General features: G+C 44.3%; 1 protein-coding gene across 3 annotated transcripts in view; it reads right to left on the bottom strand.

Moving 5' to 3' along the window:
* The window catches only part of LOC106092941 (dendritic arbor reduction protein 1), a 359,220-nt gene that overhangs the window by 331,109 nt on the left and 12,707 nt on the right, over positions 1-15,404 (bottom strand). For all 3 annotated transcript variants that reach the window (XM_059362464.1, XM_059362465.1, XM_059362466.1), the window contains one exon: positions 12,082-12,204. In XM_059362464.1, coding sequence (XP_059218447.1) covers positions 12,082-12,204 — 123 coding nt within the window. The remainder of the gene's footprint in view (positions 1-12,081; positions 12,205-15,404) is intronic.

Here is a 15,404-nt window from a genome sequence, read left to right as displayed (position 1 = left end):
TATATAATTTTCTGATATCGGGAGGGGGGGGGGGGGGCGGACCCTCCCCCTTAACCCAAAAGTACACACTCAAAAATAAAAGTGGAGCGCTCGCGACAATATAGGATTCAAATGAAAGGTATTCAAGAGTAGAGTACGAATTTCATAACAAAAAAGTTGGGTCCAAGTACCTGGGGGGCCGCCCCAGCCCCAAAACCCCTTAAAATAGGTTTATTTGACGTTCATCACAATATGGGACTCAAATGAAAGGTATTCGGGAGTAGATTACGAATATGGTCAGGGAGTAGAAATATGCTTTATAATTTGTTCAAATCGGAAGGGGGCGGACCCTCCCCGTTACCCCAAAAATACCACCCGAATCACAAGTGGACCGATAAAGACAATATGGGTATCGAATGAAAGGTATTAAAGAGTAGAACACTAATATGGTATTAAAACTTGGGTCCAAGTACCCAGGAAGTCGTCCTAACCCCAAAATATCTGAAAACAGAAAAATTGGTCTTCCATATCAATATGGGGCTTAAATGAAAGATATACGGGGGTGGATTACGAATTTAGGCATTCAAAATCAGATCGAAGTGTAGGGGGTCACTCCACCCCCCAAAAACTCCCCAAATGGGCATATGACTCATCATGACTATATGGGACTCGGATTGTTTGTTTGCTCCGTAGAATCAAAAAACGGAAACACAGGTTATATAATTTTTATAACCACCACCGAAGGATGGGGGTATATTCATTTTGTCATTCCGTTTGCAACACATCGAAATATCCATTTCCGACCCTATAAAGTATATATATTCTTGATCAGCGTGAAAATCTAAGACGATCTAGACATGTCCGTCCGTCTGTCCGTCTGTCTGTTGAAATCACGCTGCAGTCTTTAAAAATAGAGATATTGAGCTGAAATTTTGCACAGATTCTTTTTTTGTCCATAAGCAGGTTAAGTTCGAAGATGGGCTATATCGGACTATATCTTGATATAGCCCCCATATAGACCGATCCGCCGATTTAGGGTCTTAGGCCCATAAAAGCCACATTTATTATCCGATTTTGCTGAAATTTGGGACAGTGAGTTGCGTTGGGCCCTTCGACATCCTTCGTCAATTTGGCTCAGATCGGTCCAAATTTCGATATAGCTGCCATATAGACCGATCCTCAGATTAAGGGTCTTAGGCCCATAAAAGCCACATTTTATATCCGATTTGAATGAAATTTTGCACAGTGAGTTGTGTTAGGCCCTTCAACATTCCTCGTCAATTTGGCCCAGATCGGTTCAGATTTGGATATAGCTGCCATATAGACCGATCCTCCGATTTATGGTCTTAGGCCCATAAAAGCCACAATTATTATCCGATTTTACTAAAATTTGGGACAGTGAATTGCGTTGAGCCCTTCGTCATCCTTCGTCAATTTGGTGCAGATCGGTCCAAATTTGGATATAGCTGCCATATAGACCGCTCCTCCGATTTATGGTTTTAGGCCCCTAAAAGCCACATTTATTATCCGATTTTGCTGAAATTTGGGACAGTGAGTTGCGTTGAGCCCTTCGACATCCTCCGTCAATTTGGCTCAGATCGGTCCAGATTTGGATATAGCTGCCATATAGACCGATCATCCGATTTAGGGTCTAAGTCCCATAAAAGCCACATTTATTATCCGATCTTGCTGAAATTTGAGACAGTAAGTTGTGTTGAGCCCTTCGACATCCTTCGTCAATTTGGCCCAGATCGGTCCAAATTTGGATAAAGCTGCCATATAGACCGATCCTCCGATTTATGGTCTTAGGCCCATAAAAGCCACATTTATTATCCGATTTTGCTGAAATTTGGGACAGTGATTTGCCTTACGCCCTTCAACATCTTTCTTCTATTTGGCCCTGATCGGTTCAGATTTGGATATAGCTGCCATATAGACCGATCTCTCGATTTAAGGTTTTGGGCCCATAAAAAGCGCATTTATTGTCCGATGTCGCCGAAATTTGGGACAATGACTTGTGTTGGGCCCTTCGATATTTGTCTTCTATTTGGCTCAGATCGGTCCAGATTTGGATATAGCTGCCATAAGACCGATCTCTCGGTTGAACAATGACTTGTACTTATAAGCATTTGGTCTAAATCGGATGATATCTATAGAGATGCTATGGAGCATAAGGTATTCATTTTCACTGGATTTTGACGAAATGTGGTTCACATATATACCCGAGGTGGTGGGTATGCAAAGTTCGGCCCGGCCGAACTTAACGCCTTCTTACTTGTTTTATATCGGATGGTGGCTGACCCTCCCCCTTACACCAAAAACGCCACCTAAAACCAAAAGAGGACTGATGGGCACAATATGGGAATCCAATGAAAGGTATTGGAGACTGGAAATTGAAAATCGTATACAATTTTGGGTCCTAGTATCCAGCGGGCAGCCTTAAACCCAAAAACTCCTCTAAGCAAAAACATTCGACGTTCCCATCAGTATGGGACTCAAATGAAAAGTATTCGGCAGTAGATTACAAATATGGCATAAAATATTGGGTCCCAGTAATGGGAGGTCGCCTCACCCCTAAATACCCCCAAATGGGCATATCAGCCGACCATGGCTATATATTGGTTAGACCAAAAAGTAATTGCGGATTTTTCATATAGTCGGCGTTGACAAATTTTTTCACAGCTTGTGACTCTGTAATTGCATTCATTCTTCTGCCAGTTATCAGCTGTTACTTTTAGCTTTAAAGTTCATTCTAAGTTTTATTAAAAATGCATTTACTTTCTTTTAAAAAATCCGCAATTACTTTTTGGGCAACCCAATAGTATTCATATGAAAGATATTTTGGGAGTAGATTAAAAATATGACATTAAAACTTGCGTTCAAGTCTAGGTGGCTCTTTTCCTCTCAAACATATGTCGAATAGATTAATTGACCCATTATGGCAATATGGGACTCAAATGAAGGGCATTTGAGAGTAGAAAACGAATTTGATATCCAATTTTGGGGGTACGCCCTAAATCACCCCTTAAACTGAACTTCATTTCCAACTATAGCAAAATGGAGCAGATTTGATCGAAATTTCTCCCCTAAAAATCACTCCTTATTACCCTTATTTCAAAAATACCAGATCTTGGAGATTGGTAATGCAATTAGTTCGAAATTTTTGTCTGCCTGCCTGCCTTGTTTGGCTGTCTGCTTCTCTGTCTGGGCCCAATTTAGTTCCATTTCAGTTTTTCCCTAACTGATTTTCCCAACTTCTTAATTGCCCGTCTCACCACTTTCGGTGCCCAGACAGGCACCTAAAAATCACAAGACCTCCCTTTCGTTGGTCGTTGTCGCAATCTTTGTGGGGGGGGGGGGGGGGGGCATGCAAATCAACCAAACTAACCAACTTAATTGCACAAATCTATTGTAATCAAATCTTAACTGGAAATGCAATTCCTTGCTCTTGAGGTCTTTTCCAAGCCATAGAGACTTCTTGATTTCATTTTTAGTGGCATCATTCTCTTACTCCAGCTGCACACCAAGGAAATGAATAATTTTGTGGTGGGTCTTCGACGAGATTTTGGTTTCTTTGTGGTCAAAAGTTTAAGAGCTTTTGATAAATGATTTCATTCACAGTGGGATGGATGAAATTTTAGGCTCTGTTAGCCTGGCCTGGCCAACTCCCTGTGTGTATGCTGGCTCTATGTTGCAATTTCCTCTAAGATTAGATTGGCCTTTTTGTTTGAGTTTTGGCCAGCAGCAACAAAAAAACAAACCTACCACATGTGTGGCATGATGTATGGTGAATCGTGGGTGCATTACCAAATGCACTTTACCCAACATCTGTAATGTATGGATGGCTTAAGGAAAGGAAACTAGGAGGGTTTTTACTAACATTTCGGTTTTGCGGGCTAAGAAGTTTTTTTGTTAAGGACGATAATAAGTGAAAGGAAAGGGTCGTTCTGGGAGATCCTACTATTAAGGAACCTGGGATACTTTTCTCATATCAATGATGGCAGTCCGATTAAAGTTTATGGTCTATGATAAGGGGCCTACTTTTTTATGATAAGTCCGAACAGCGTGTGACATAGCTAGCGACACCACTTGGGAGAGATGTTTTAACATGGCAGGATACCTGGCAAATATAGCCAGCATTGCAAATTTTGCCCATGAACAGAGCAATAAAGAACAAGGGCTAACTTTTCAATGAGTGCAGTCCGATTCAAGTCTAAGCTCAATGATAAGCGGCCTCCTTTTTGTAGCCGAGTCCAAACGGCTTGCCTCAGTGTGACACCTCTTTTGAGGCGAAGTTTTCATATGGCACCGTACCTCACAAATGTCCCAAGCATTAGGAGGGGATAACCACCGCTGAAAATTGTTTCTGATGTTCTCGACAGGATTTGAACCCTGGCGTTCAGCGTCATAGGCGGACATGCTAACCTCTGCTCTACGGTGGCCTCCCAAGTATCAAGCATTAGTAAGGGGGAAACCATCTCTAAACATTTTTCTTGATGTTCACACCGAGATTTGAACCTAGAAGTACGGCGTCACAAGCGGGGACATGCTAACCTCCGCCCCACGGTGGGTTCCACTACATGAAATATTGTGGAATCCCTTTAACCCCTGAGATTTCAAGTTTGGCTTGAACAATGGTCCTGTTAGCCGACGGCATCTACGCTCACAGTTCCAATTCTGAATACTGTGGATGGGAAGGGAAAACTGACGAAAAAGTATTGCGGAATCCCTTTAAGCCCTGAGAAATCAAGTTTGGCTTGAAAAGTGGTCCTCTTAGCCTCCGACCACTACGGTCACAGTTCCAGTCTGCAAACAGCAGTTGGGGAAAGAAAAACTGACGAAGTTCTTAGCCTAAGTGACAACGAAATCCAATCGAGTTAAGATTTTCAAGATTCGCATCATTTGAAGGCGGGTGTTCTGTTTGACCTCTGTATTCACTGATGGGTCCAACATGAAGACGGGGACAGAATAGGTGGTCTACTTGGGATCTATCGCTGAGACTGCCGAACAAGTGTACGGTTTTTCAGGCAGAGGTGTGTACCCACACACAATCCCATGGCAACCGGATGTACGTGCCGGATTGACCCGATGGAGTTTTTCATCCGCAAGGGCTGGCGCGGCAGTGTATAACACACTGCTACAACAACAACAGCAACCATTACGACAGCCAAAATGCTTTTAATGGATAAACTGCCTGCGAAGGGATGTTTTAGAAGGGATTATTTACCTGAACAGTATTCAAAGTCAAGATCACGCCGTAAGCGAATCAAATCTGGCGACTAGTCTTGCTAGCGATCTACCCTTGGCCCTCTTATACAGGAAATACGGCGTCATTGTCTACGATTTCGGGCAAAACAGCCTACTCCCGCCTACTGCTGACTAAGTGCCATGTTCATGCCGTGAGAGAATAACGCCTCGGTGATAAACCTTGTCAGCATTCTGTCTTTGACACAGGAGCCACTGTGCCAAATGGCCACAGGTTCGTTTCAAACGCCCCCTCTCGAGTCTCGGTGACCAAGTCTAAGATCAAGTCGAGAGTAAATCATGTCTTGATGATTAGCCTAGCCAGCATTTTGCCCCTGGCCTTCATGCTCGGGAACCACAGAGCCATTGACATTTTGTTCGTTCCAACTATCTACTACCGCGTTACGGTGAAAAAGTACCACGTTCTCGGAATAAGCGAATAAAGTCTCGTTGAATAGCTTAGCCAGCGTTCTACTTATGTCCCTCTTGGGCAAGAGCCACTGCCCACGCATTAATTTCAACATCCTACTCCCAACACGACACGCCGTGAGCGAACAACGTCTCGGTGAATAGCTTAGCCAGCGTTCTATTCAGGTCCCTAATGAGCAGGAGCCTCTGAGCCATTGGCCTCAACTTCGTTCCAACATCCTACTCCCGCCAATTCCATGATTGAATACCGTCTCTGTGTAAAGCTTAGCCAGCGTTCTACTCTTGTCCCTCATGCGCTGGAGACCCTGAGTCATTGGCCACGCATTCGTTCCAACATCCTACTCCCGCGTCCAAGTGCCAAGACCACCCTCGTAAATAATTCGTCGCTTGATTACTAGCCAGCGTTCTATCCTTATCACTCCCACTTACGAGCCAATGACCATGTGCTCGTCCCAACTGCCTCGCGTCCTGGTGACCCCAAGGGCTTCGATCACGTAGTGATTAAATCACTTCTCTGTGATTAGCCTGGACTCGTTCGTCCCTTGTCTCTCAGAGAGAGACGCCTCTGAGCTATTAACCACTCGTCCATTCCAGCCAACTATTCCACGATTGATGCCACGATGATGCCATGACCACGTCGTGAGTGAATAAAGTCTCGGTGATTTCTGTAGCTAGCGTTCCCCCAGTTTTTCTCTGAGTCATTGACCACGCGTTCATTCCAACCACCTACTTCTGCGTCCCGGTTACCAATTGCCACTATCATGCCTTGAGGGAATCACAAGGCGATAACTAGCCGACCAGAGACAGAAAGCACTTATCCATTAACCACGCGTCTGTTCCAGCCGCCTATTTCCGCATCTTAGTTATCAAGTGCCACCATCACGGCGTGAGTGATTCACGTCTCGGTGATTTCTTTAGCAATTGTTTCAACAGTGGTTCTCTGAGTCATTGACAGCGAGTTCGTTTCAACCACCTATTTCTGCGTCCCGGTGACCAGGTCCACGTTCACGCCGTGAGGGAATCACGACGCGGTGATTAGGCGAACCAGAGACAGAAGCCACTGAACCATTAACCACTCGTCCGTTCCAGCCGTCTATTTCCGCGTCTCAGGAAGTGCCACTATCACGCCGTGAGTGAATCACGTCACGATGATTTATGTAACTAGCGTTACACCAGTGTGCCTCTGAGTCATTGACCACGCGTTCGTTCCAACCGCCTATTCCCTCGTCCAGAGACAGAAGCCACTGAACCATTAACCACTCGTCCATTCCAACCGCCTATACCCGCGTCTCAGTAATCAAGTGCAACGATCACGCCGTGAGTGAATCCTGTCACGGTGACTTCTGTACCTAACGTTCCCCAGTGTTCCTCAGTGTCATTGACTTCGCGTTCGTTCCAACCACCTTCATTCTGCGTCCCGTTTAACAAGTGCCACGATCACGCCGTAAGGGAATCACGAGGCGGTGACTAGCCGAAGCAAAGACGGAAGCTACTGTCCGTTCCAGCCGCCTATTCCCTCATCTCTACTATCAAGTACCACGATCACGCCGTGAGTGAATCACGCCTCTGTCATTTCTGTAGCTAGCATTCCCCCAGTGTTCCTCTGAGCCATTGATCACTCGTTCGTTCTGACCGCTTACTCCTGCGTCCCGGTGGCCTAGTGGCACACTCACGCCGGGAATGAATTACGTCTCAATATCGTTCTACCATTGTCGCTTAGACGTGGGAGCTACTGAGCCATTGGCTTCGCCTTCGTTTCAGCTGCCTACTCTTGCGTCCCCGTGAACGAGTATTTTGATCACGCCTTGAGTGAACCACGCCTGGGTGACTTAAGAAGCCAGCGTTACACCCAGTGTCCCGATGACACCAGAGGCACTGAGTCATTAATCACGTGGTCATTGCGACCGTCTACTTCAACATCCCGTTGATCAAGTGCAACTATTATGCAGTGATTGAATTACGTCTTGGTGATTAGTTTCGCCAACGATCTACCCAGTGTCCGGCTGACACCGGAGCCATATAACCATTAATCCCGCGTTTTTTTCACCCGAATAACTAATGCACAATCACGCGGTGATTGAATCACGTCTTGATGACTAGCCTCGCTTGCGTTTTGCCCTTGGCCCTCAGACACTGAAGTGACTAAGAAATTGACCACCCGTTCCTTCCATCCGCTTAACCCTGTGTCTCGGTGACCAAGTGCCACTATCACGTAGTGTGTGATTCACGTCTACGTGACTAGGTAGCCAGTGTTTTACCTTCATCCTACAGACCCCGGGTCCACTAAACCATTGATCACACGTTCGTTCCAACCGTCTACTTTAACGTCCCGGCGACCATTCACCGCAGTTCGTTCAAGTGCCATTTGCCGTGTCCCGGTGATCAAGCACTGTCCCGGTGACCACAATCACCATCATCCTTTATCTCGCATTCTCCCCATACACTTGCAAAAACGCCCCTAAACATTCCACTAAGAAATTTGTTTAAACTTCTCACATATCACAGAGTGTTGTCCGACTCAAATTTAAAGCTCAATGATAAGTGGCACAATTTTTGTAGCCGAGTCCGAACGGCATGACGCAGTGCGACACCGCTTTGGGGAGAAGTTTTAACACGGCATAGCATCTCACAAATGTCGCCAGCAGTAGGAGGGGATACCCCATTGCCTTAAATTTTTCCTGATGTTCTCGACAGGATTCGAACTCAGGCGTTCAGCGTCATAAGCGGACATGCTTACTTTTATGCTATGGTAGCCTCCATACACTTACTACAGATTAACTAATGAACAATCACGCCGTGAGTGAATCACGACTCGGCGACTAGCCTAGCCATCATTCTGCCCAGTGTCCCCCTGATACAGAAGCCATTGAGCACGCGTTTGATCCGACCACAAACTTTGTCGTTCCGGTGACCAAGTGCTTGGATCATGCCGTGTGTGAATCACGCCTAATAGTCTCATCCATACAGCGTTTTGCCCTTGTGCCTCAGATCCATAAATCACTGAGCCATTGAGCAAGCGCTTGTCGCAACCGACATCTTCCTTGTCCTGTTGACCAAGTACCACTATCACGCCGTCCATGAATCACATTTCGGTGACTAGCCTAGCCAGCGTTTGATCACGCGTTGGAGCCAAGCGCTTACTCACCGTTAACCAAGTGACACGATCAGGTCGTGAGTGAATCACCTTTCGTTGGCTAGCCTAGCCAGCATTATGACCTTGTCTTTCACACACCGGAACCAATGAACCATTGACCACGCGTTCGTTTCTAACACCTACCCTCGGGTTACAGTGACTCAGTCCACGATCACGCCGTGAATGATTTACTAACCTATCCAGCATTATCCATTTTTCCTCAGAGACCGGAGTCACTGAGCCATTGATCACGCGTTGGGGCCAAGCGCTTACTCCCGCGTCCCGGTAATCAAGTGGCACGATCAAGTCGTGAGTGAATCACGTTTCGTTGGCTAGCCTAGCCAGCATTATTACCTTGTCCTTCACACACCGGAACCAATGAACCGTTTCTACCACCTACCCTCGGGTTACAGTAACTCGCCGTGATCACGCCGTGAATGATTTACTACCCGCGTACCTCAGACATCGAAGCCACTGAGCCGTTGTACACGTATGGCCGCGAGTGAATCACGTCTTGGTGACTAGCCTAGCCGGCATTCTGCCCAGTGTCCCCCTGATACAGAAGCCATTGACCAAGCGTTCGTTTCGACCACCAGCTCCGTCGTTACGGTTACCAAGTGCTTCGACCACGCCGTGCATGAATCACTTTTCGGTGAATAGCCTAGCCAGCATTTTCCCTTTTTCCTAAAAGATCTGAACAACTGAGCCATTGATCAGGCGTTAGAGCCAAACGCTTACTCCCACGTCCCGGTAACCAAGTGTCACGATCTAGTCGTGAGTGAATAACGTTTCGTTGGCTAGCCTAGCCAGCATTATGACCTTGTCCTTCACACACCGGTACCAATGAACCATTGACCACACTTTCGGTCCAACCACCTACTGCGTCCTCGTAACCAAGTGCCGTTATCGCGCAGTTATGGCGCCGTTATCGCGTTAGTGAATCACAACTCGGTTACTAACCTAGCAAACATTTTGTCCTTATCCATCAGACACATGAGCCACCCAAACATCGACCACAAGTTCGTTCCAGCCGACTACTTCCGCGTCATAGTGACCAAGTGCCACAATTACACCGTGAATGAATCAGGTCTCTGTGAACACGATAGCCATTGACCACGCGTTCGTTTCTACCACCTACTCTCGTGCTGCAGTGACTCAGTACCACGATCACGCCGTGAATGATTTACGACTCGGTGACTAGCCTAGGCAGGGTTTTATCCGAGTCCCTCAGACACCGGGGCCACTGAGCCATTGTACCCGTGTGACCGTGAGTGAATCACATCTTGGGGACTAGCCTAGCCAGCATTCCGCCCACTGTCCCCCTGATAAAGAAGCCAATGACCACGTGTTTGTTCCGACCACCAACTCCGTCGTTTCGGTGACCAAGTGCTTCGACCACGCTGTGTATGAATCACGCCCCATTGTCTAATTCATACAGAGATTTGCCTTTGCTTTCTTCCTCGTCCCGGTGACCAGGTCACACTATCACGTCGTACACGTTTCGGTGAGTAGCCTAGCCAGCATTTTCCCTTTTTCCTAAGAGATCGGAGCCACTGGACCATTGATCACGCGTTGGAGCCAAGCGCTTGCTCCAGCGTTCCGGTAACTAAGTGCCACGATTTAGTCGTGAGTGAATCACGTATCGGTGGCTATCCTAGCCAGCATTATAACCTTGTTCCTCAGACATCGGAACCACTGAGCTTTCGTTCCAACTAAGTGTCGTGATCACGCGTCCTGGTAACTAAGCGCCGTGATCACGCCGTTAGAGAATCACAACTCAGTAACTAACCTAGCAAACATATTGTCCTTGTCCATCAGACACAGGAGCCAACGACCCCAATTTGTTTGGTGACCTAGTGCCACAATTACATAGTGAATGAAAAAACGTTCTGTGAACACAAGAGCCATTGACCCGATCGTTTCTACCGCCTACTCCCGTGTTACAGTGATTCAGTACCACAATCACGCCGTGCATGATCTACGTCTCGGTAACTAACCTAGCCATTGTTTGGCCCGCGTCCCTCAGACTCCGAAGCGACTAAGCTATTGGCCACACGTCTGATCCAACCGCCTTCTTCCGCGTAATGGTAAACAATTTCCCCTACTCCGCCCAGTGTCTGACTCACACAGTAGCCTCTGAGCCATTGAAGGAGCATTTTCCCCACCTGCCTACTCCCCGGCGCCTTAAAATATGTGTCAAGTCAAATGTTAATATTTAGCGACACAATTAAAACAAACCGGCACTTGGTGACCAACAAATATGTCGACCAAAGACTTGCTTGGACATATTTTCTTAGTCAATTTGGGGCTAAGACAACATATTTGGACGGACTTCCTTAATAATTTACCACAGCATGCAGTTTACATGGATTGCTTTTTATTTTTGCAAAAGTTTTCTTTTAAGGTGTTCACAAAACAAAATTGTTGTCACCATTATTTTAGCGGAGTGCGCCAGGTAAAAAGGCGTTAAAATCATTTTTTGTTTTTTTTTTTTTTATAAATTAAAAGTGTTTTTATTACTTAATAGAGAGACTTGCATCATACGCACGGTTTGCTTGCTGGCAGGCAGGCAGGCAGGCCCAATAACTATGCGCATGCGCCTTAATGCAGAGAACGACGACGACGACCACTCACAGTCATCGCCCGGCTAGTCAGTCACTCATTCATTCACTCACTGAGGCACTAAGGCCATATTCATATCAGAAAATATTGAATTTAATTTTGTTGGACTTTATATCAAAACCCATAAATCGTTCAAAATCCGTTTGCTTTTAAATAATTTAAGGAGACATATTTTTTTGTAGTTAATATTTTATTTTTCTATTTTTTTTTTCATTTTTTCTCTCAACAATATTTTGTCTCTGGTTGCAATTTCCATTTCATTTTCATTTTTGAGATATGCCGTAGCCTAGCGGGGCATAGGCGTATTAGGCGATATTAAAATGAAAATAAATGACTAGCTGCCTGGGTTTTAATTATAATCAACTTTCAGTGCAATTTTCAAAAAAAAAAAAAAAAAAATGTTGAACTTTTTATGTGACTGTAAAATATTGAGTAGTTATGGAAAAATGATAAATGTTGCCATTAATTATAAGAACAGCAAAAAAAAAAATCATATTTTGCTGGTAATAAACCAAATAGTATGATTTAAAAATTGTAAAAAATGTTAAGAGAAACATTTAAAATTTTTAAAAATTATTCCCTTTTTTTTGTATATGAAGTTTTTAAGTGACCTCAAAATATTTCCCCCTGGTCTTGCATAAAAACATTTACCAGCAATCTGTGTTTGGACTCACCTGATCCATTGCTGCCAAACCACAGGGCAACTAAATCCTCGCTGGGTGATGTATGATAATGATTTCCATACAAATATGGATTGGGATAATCTAAAAGCATCCGACGTGAAGAGGGTGAATCAGCTGAAAAACAGAAAATAAATTAAAACAAGTTGTAATCATATTCGGGCCATAAATGAATTGAATGGTGAACATTGAAGAAGTCATTGTGTAATATTTCAGTTCATTCGGGTAAGAATTGTGGGGGCTTAAGAAGCAAAATCGGCAGATCGGTTTATATGGGAGTTGTATCAAGCTATAGATCGATTCAGACCATATAAGACACATATGTTGAAGGTCATGAGAGAAGCCGTTGCACACAATTTCTTCCAAATCGGATGAGAATTGCGTCCTCTAGAGGCTCACGAAGTCAAGACCCAAGATCGGTTTATATGGCAGCCATATCAGGTTATGTACCGATTTGTGCCATACTCAGCAAAGTTATTGGAAATCATAAAAAAACACCCCATGCAAAATTTCATTCCAATGGGATGAGAAGTGCGCCCTCTAGAGGCTCAAGAAGTCAAGACCCAAGATGGGTTTATATGATAGCTCTACCAGATTATGAACCGATTTGAATCATACTTAGCACAGTTGCTGGAAGTGACACCAAATCACCTCATGCGAAATTTCAACCAAATCGGATGAGAATTGCGCCCTCTAGGGGCTCAAGAAGTCAAGACCCAAGATCGGTTTTTATGGCAGCTATACAAGATTATGAACCGATTTAAATCACACTTAGCACAATTGTAGAAAGTGACACCAAAACATCTCATGCAAAATTACAGCCAAATCGGATGAGAAATGCGCCATCTAGAGGCTCAAGAAGTCAAGACCCAAGATCGGTTTATATGGCAGCCATATCAGGCTATTTACCAATTTGCGCCATACTAACCACAGTCATTGGAAATCATAACAAAATACCTCATGCAAAATTTCATTTCAATCGGATGAGAATTCCGCCCTCTAGAGGCTCAAGAAGTCAAGACCCAAGATCGGTTTATATGGCAGCTATATCAGGTTATAAACCGATTTGAGCCATACTTGGCACAGTTGTTGGATGTCATAACAAAACACCTCATGCAAAATTTCAGTCAAATCGGATGAGAAATGCGCCCTCTAGAGGCTCAAGAAGTCAAGACCCAAGATCGGTTTATATGATAGCTCTACCAGATTATGAACCGATTTTAATCATACTTAGCACAGTTGCTGGAAGTGACACCAAATCACCTCATGCAAAATTTCAACCAAATCGGATGAGAAGTGCGTGCTCTATGGGCTCAAGAAGTCAAGATCCAAGATCGGTTTATATGGCAGCTATATCAGGTTATGGACCGATTTGAACCATACTTGGCACAGTTATTGGAAATCATAACAAAACACCCCATGCAAAATTTCATTCCAATCGGATGAGAAGTGCGCCCTCTAGAGGCTCAAGAAGTCAAGACCCAAGATCGGTTTATATGACAGCTCTACCAGATTATGAACCGATTTGAATCATACTTCGCACAGTTGTAGAAAGTGAAACCAAAACACTACGTGCAAAATTTCAGTCAAATCGGATGAGAAATGCGCCCTCTAGAGGCTCAAGAAGTCAAGACCCGAGATCGGTTTATATGGCAGCTATATCAAAACATGGACCGATTTGGCCCATTTACAATCCCAACCGATCTACACTAATAGGAAGTATTTGTGCAAAATTTCAAGCGGCTAGCTTTACTTCTTCGAAATTAGTATACCCCCATCCTATGGTGGAGGGTATAAAAATTCCTAGGAAGATTGGCAATATATGGAAGGAGGTCCTGGAGCAGGTCAATAGCATTGCAGTAGGACTCAAAATCATGATAAAGAGTAGAACATTCAGCAAGTTGCGAAGATATCAGCTGCATACCTATTTAAAGGGGAGATTGATAAAGACCGCCAAGCCTGAGGTTGTACTGAAATAAGAGCAATCTTTCGATGTCAAGTTGCACTGTGGGAGAAAAGTAAAACAATTTTAAATTATTTGCCGTGTGAGAACGGGTAGAGATATTTAGAAAGTTTACCGCTATCGAGATCATGTGCGAAATGTAAAGGCCCTAGATAGTCTGGATGCCTCTTGGCAGGCCCCAAAAGTGACCAACTTTGGGCGCCTGTCTCCTCTCGGGCAAAGATGGTTACGAAATCGGAATTTTTGCCTTATTTTTACTTTTTTTTCGATTCTATCCCACTGTGCGACGGGGCGATGCAGTCCGAGTTAAGGGCGTGAGCGGTGTGCGGCAAACGATACCGTGGGTAGATCATAATGGGAAGATAATAAAACGTTGGCACGTTGGATTTCGCCATTAGGGCTAAAATTTTCTCGAGGTTAAATTTTTGTATTAAGAACGCATAAGAAGACAACACTGCCTTAGGTGTATGTGCATAGTGGCTTGGGAGGATAATTGTACGGACCATGTTTTAAACCTGACGCTGACCAAACCTATTCCAATTCATATTCGATCCTTATACTATCCTATCCTTATCCTATCCTTATCCAGTCCTAATCCTATCCTTATCCTATCCTTATCCTATCCTTATCCTATCCTTATCCTATCCTTATCCTATCCTTATCCTATCCTTATCCTATCCTTATCCTATCCTTATCCTATCCTTATCCTATCCTTATCCTATCCTTATCCTATCCTTATCCTATCCTTATCCTATCCTTATCCTATCCTTATCCTATCCTTATCCTATCCTTATCCTATCCTTATCCTATCCTTATCCTATCCTTATCCTATCCTTATCCTATCCTTATCCTATCCTTATCCTATCCTTATCCTATCCTTATCCTATCCTTATCCTATCCTTATCCTTTCCTTATCCTATCCTTATCCTATCCTTATCCTATCCTTATCCTTTCCTTATCCTATCCTTAACCTGAATTCCTTCCAGGCAATTCGGCCTTCAGTCGTTCAGCCCAAACGGCTAAAGCTAGATTCATGAAATTATGCACGAATGTTGGTCTTGGGTTATATAAAATGGATAAGACTGGATTTGGTGATATTCGTACATTTGGGTACTACAAAGTACTACAAAGTACCAGAAAGTACGTACCATTTTGTACTTTCTGGTACTATTTTGGCCAGCGCGAACGGAAAGGGCTTGAATTATGTTCTTGGGCTCAAATTAAAGAGCGTCTGGAAAAAATAAGATTTGTTGGAAAAAAATTGCAAAATCGTGGCGGAGGTGGGAGAAATAGTACGTTTAGTACCGCAATTGGTACTATTTGGTACTTTTCTTGTAAATTGATCTAGAGCTCT

Source organism: Stomoxys calcitrans, chromosome 2 (assembly GCF_963082655.1).
Source record: "Stomoxys calcitrans chromosome 2, idStoCalc2.1, whole genome shotgun sequence".
NCBI lineage: Eukaryota > Metazoa > Arthropoda > Insecta > Diptera > Muscidae > Stomoxys > Stomoxys calcitrans.
The sequence above is the reverse complement of the archived record's forward strand: the minus strand, read 5'-3'. Positions and strand labels throughout refer to the sequence as shown.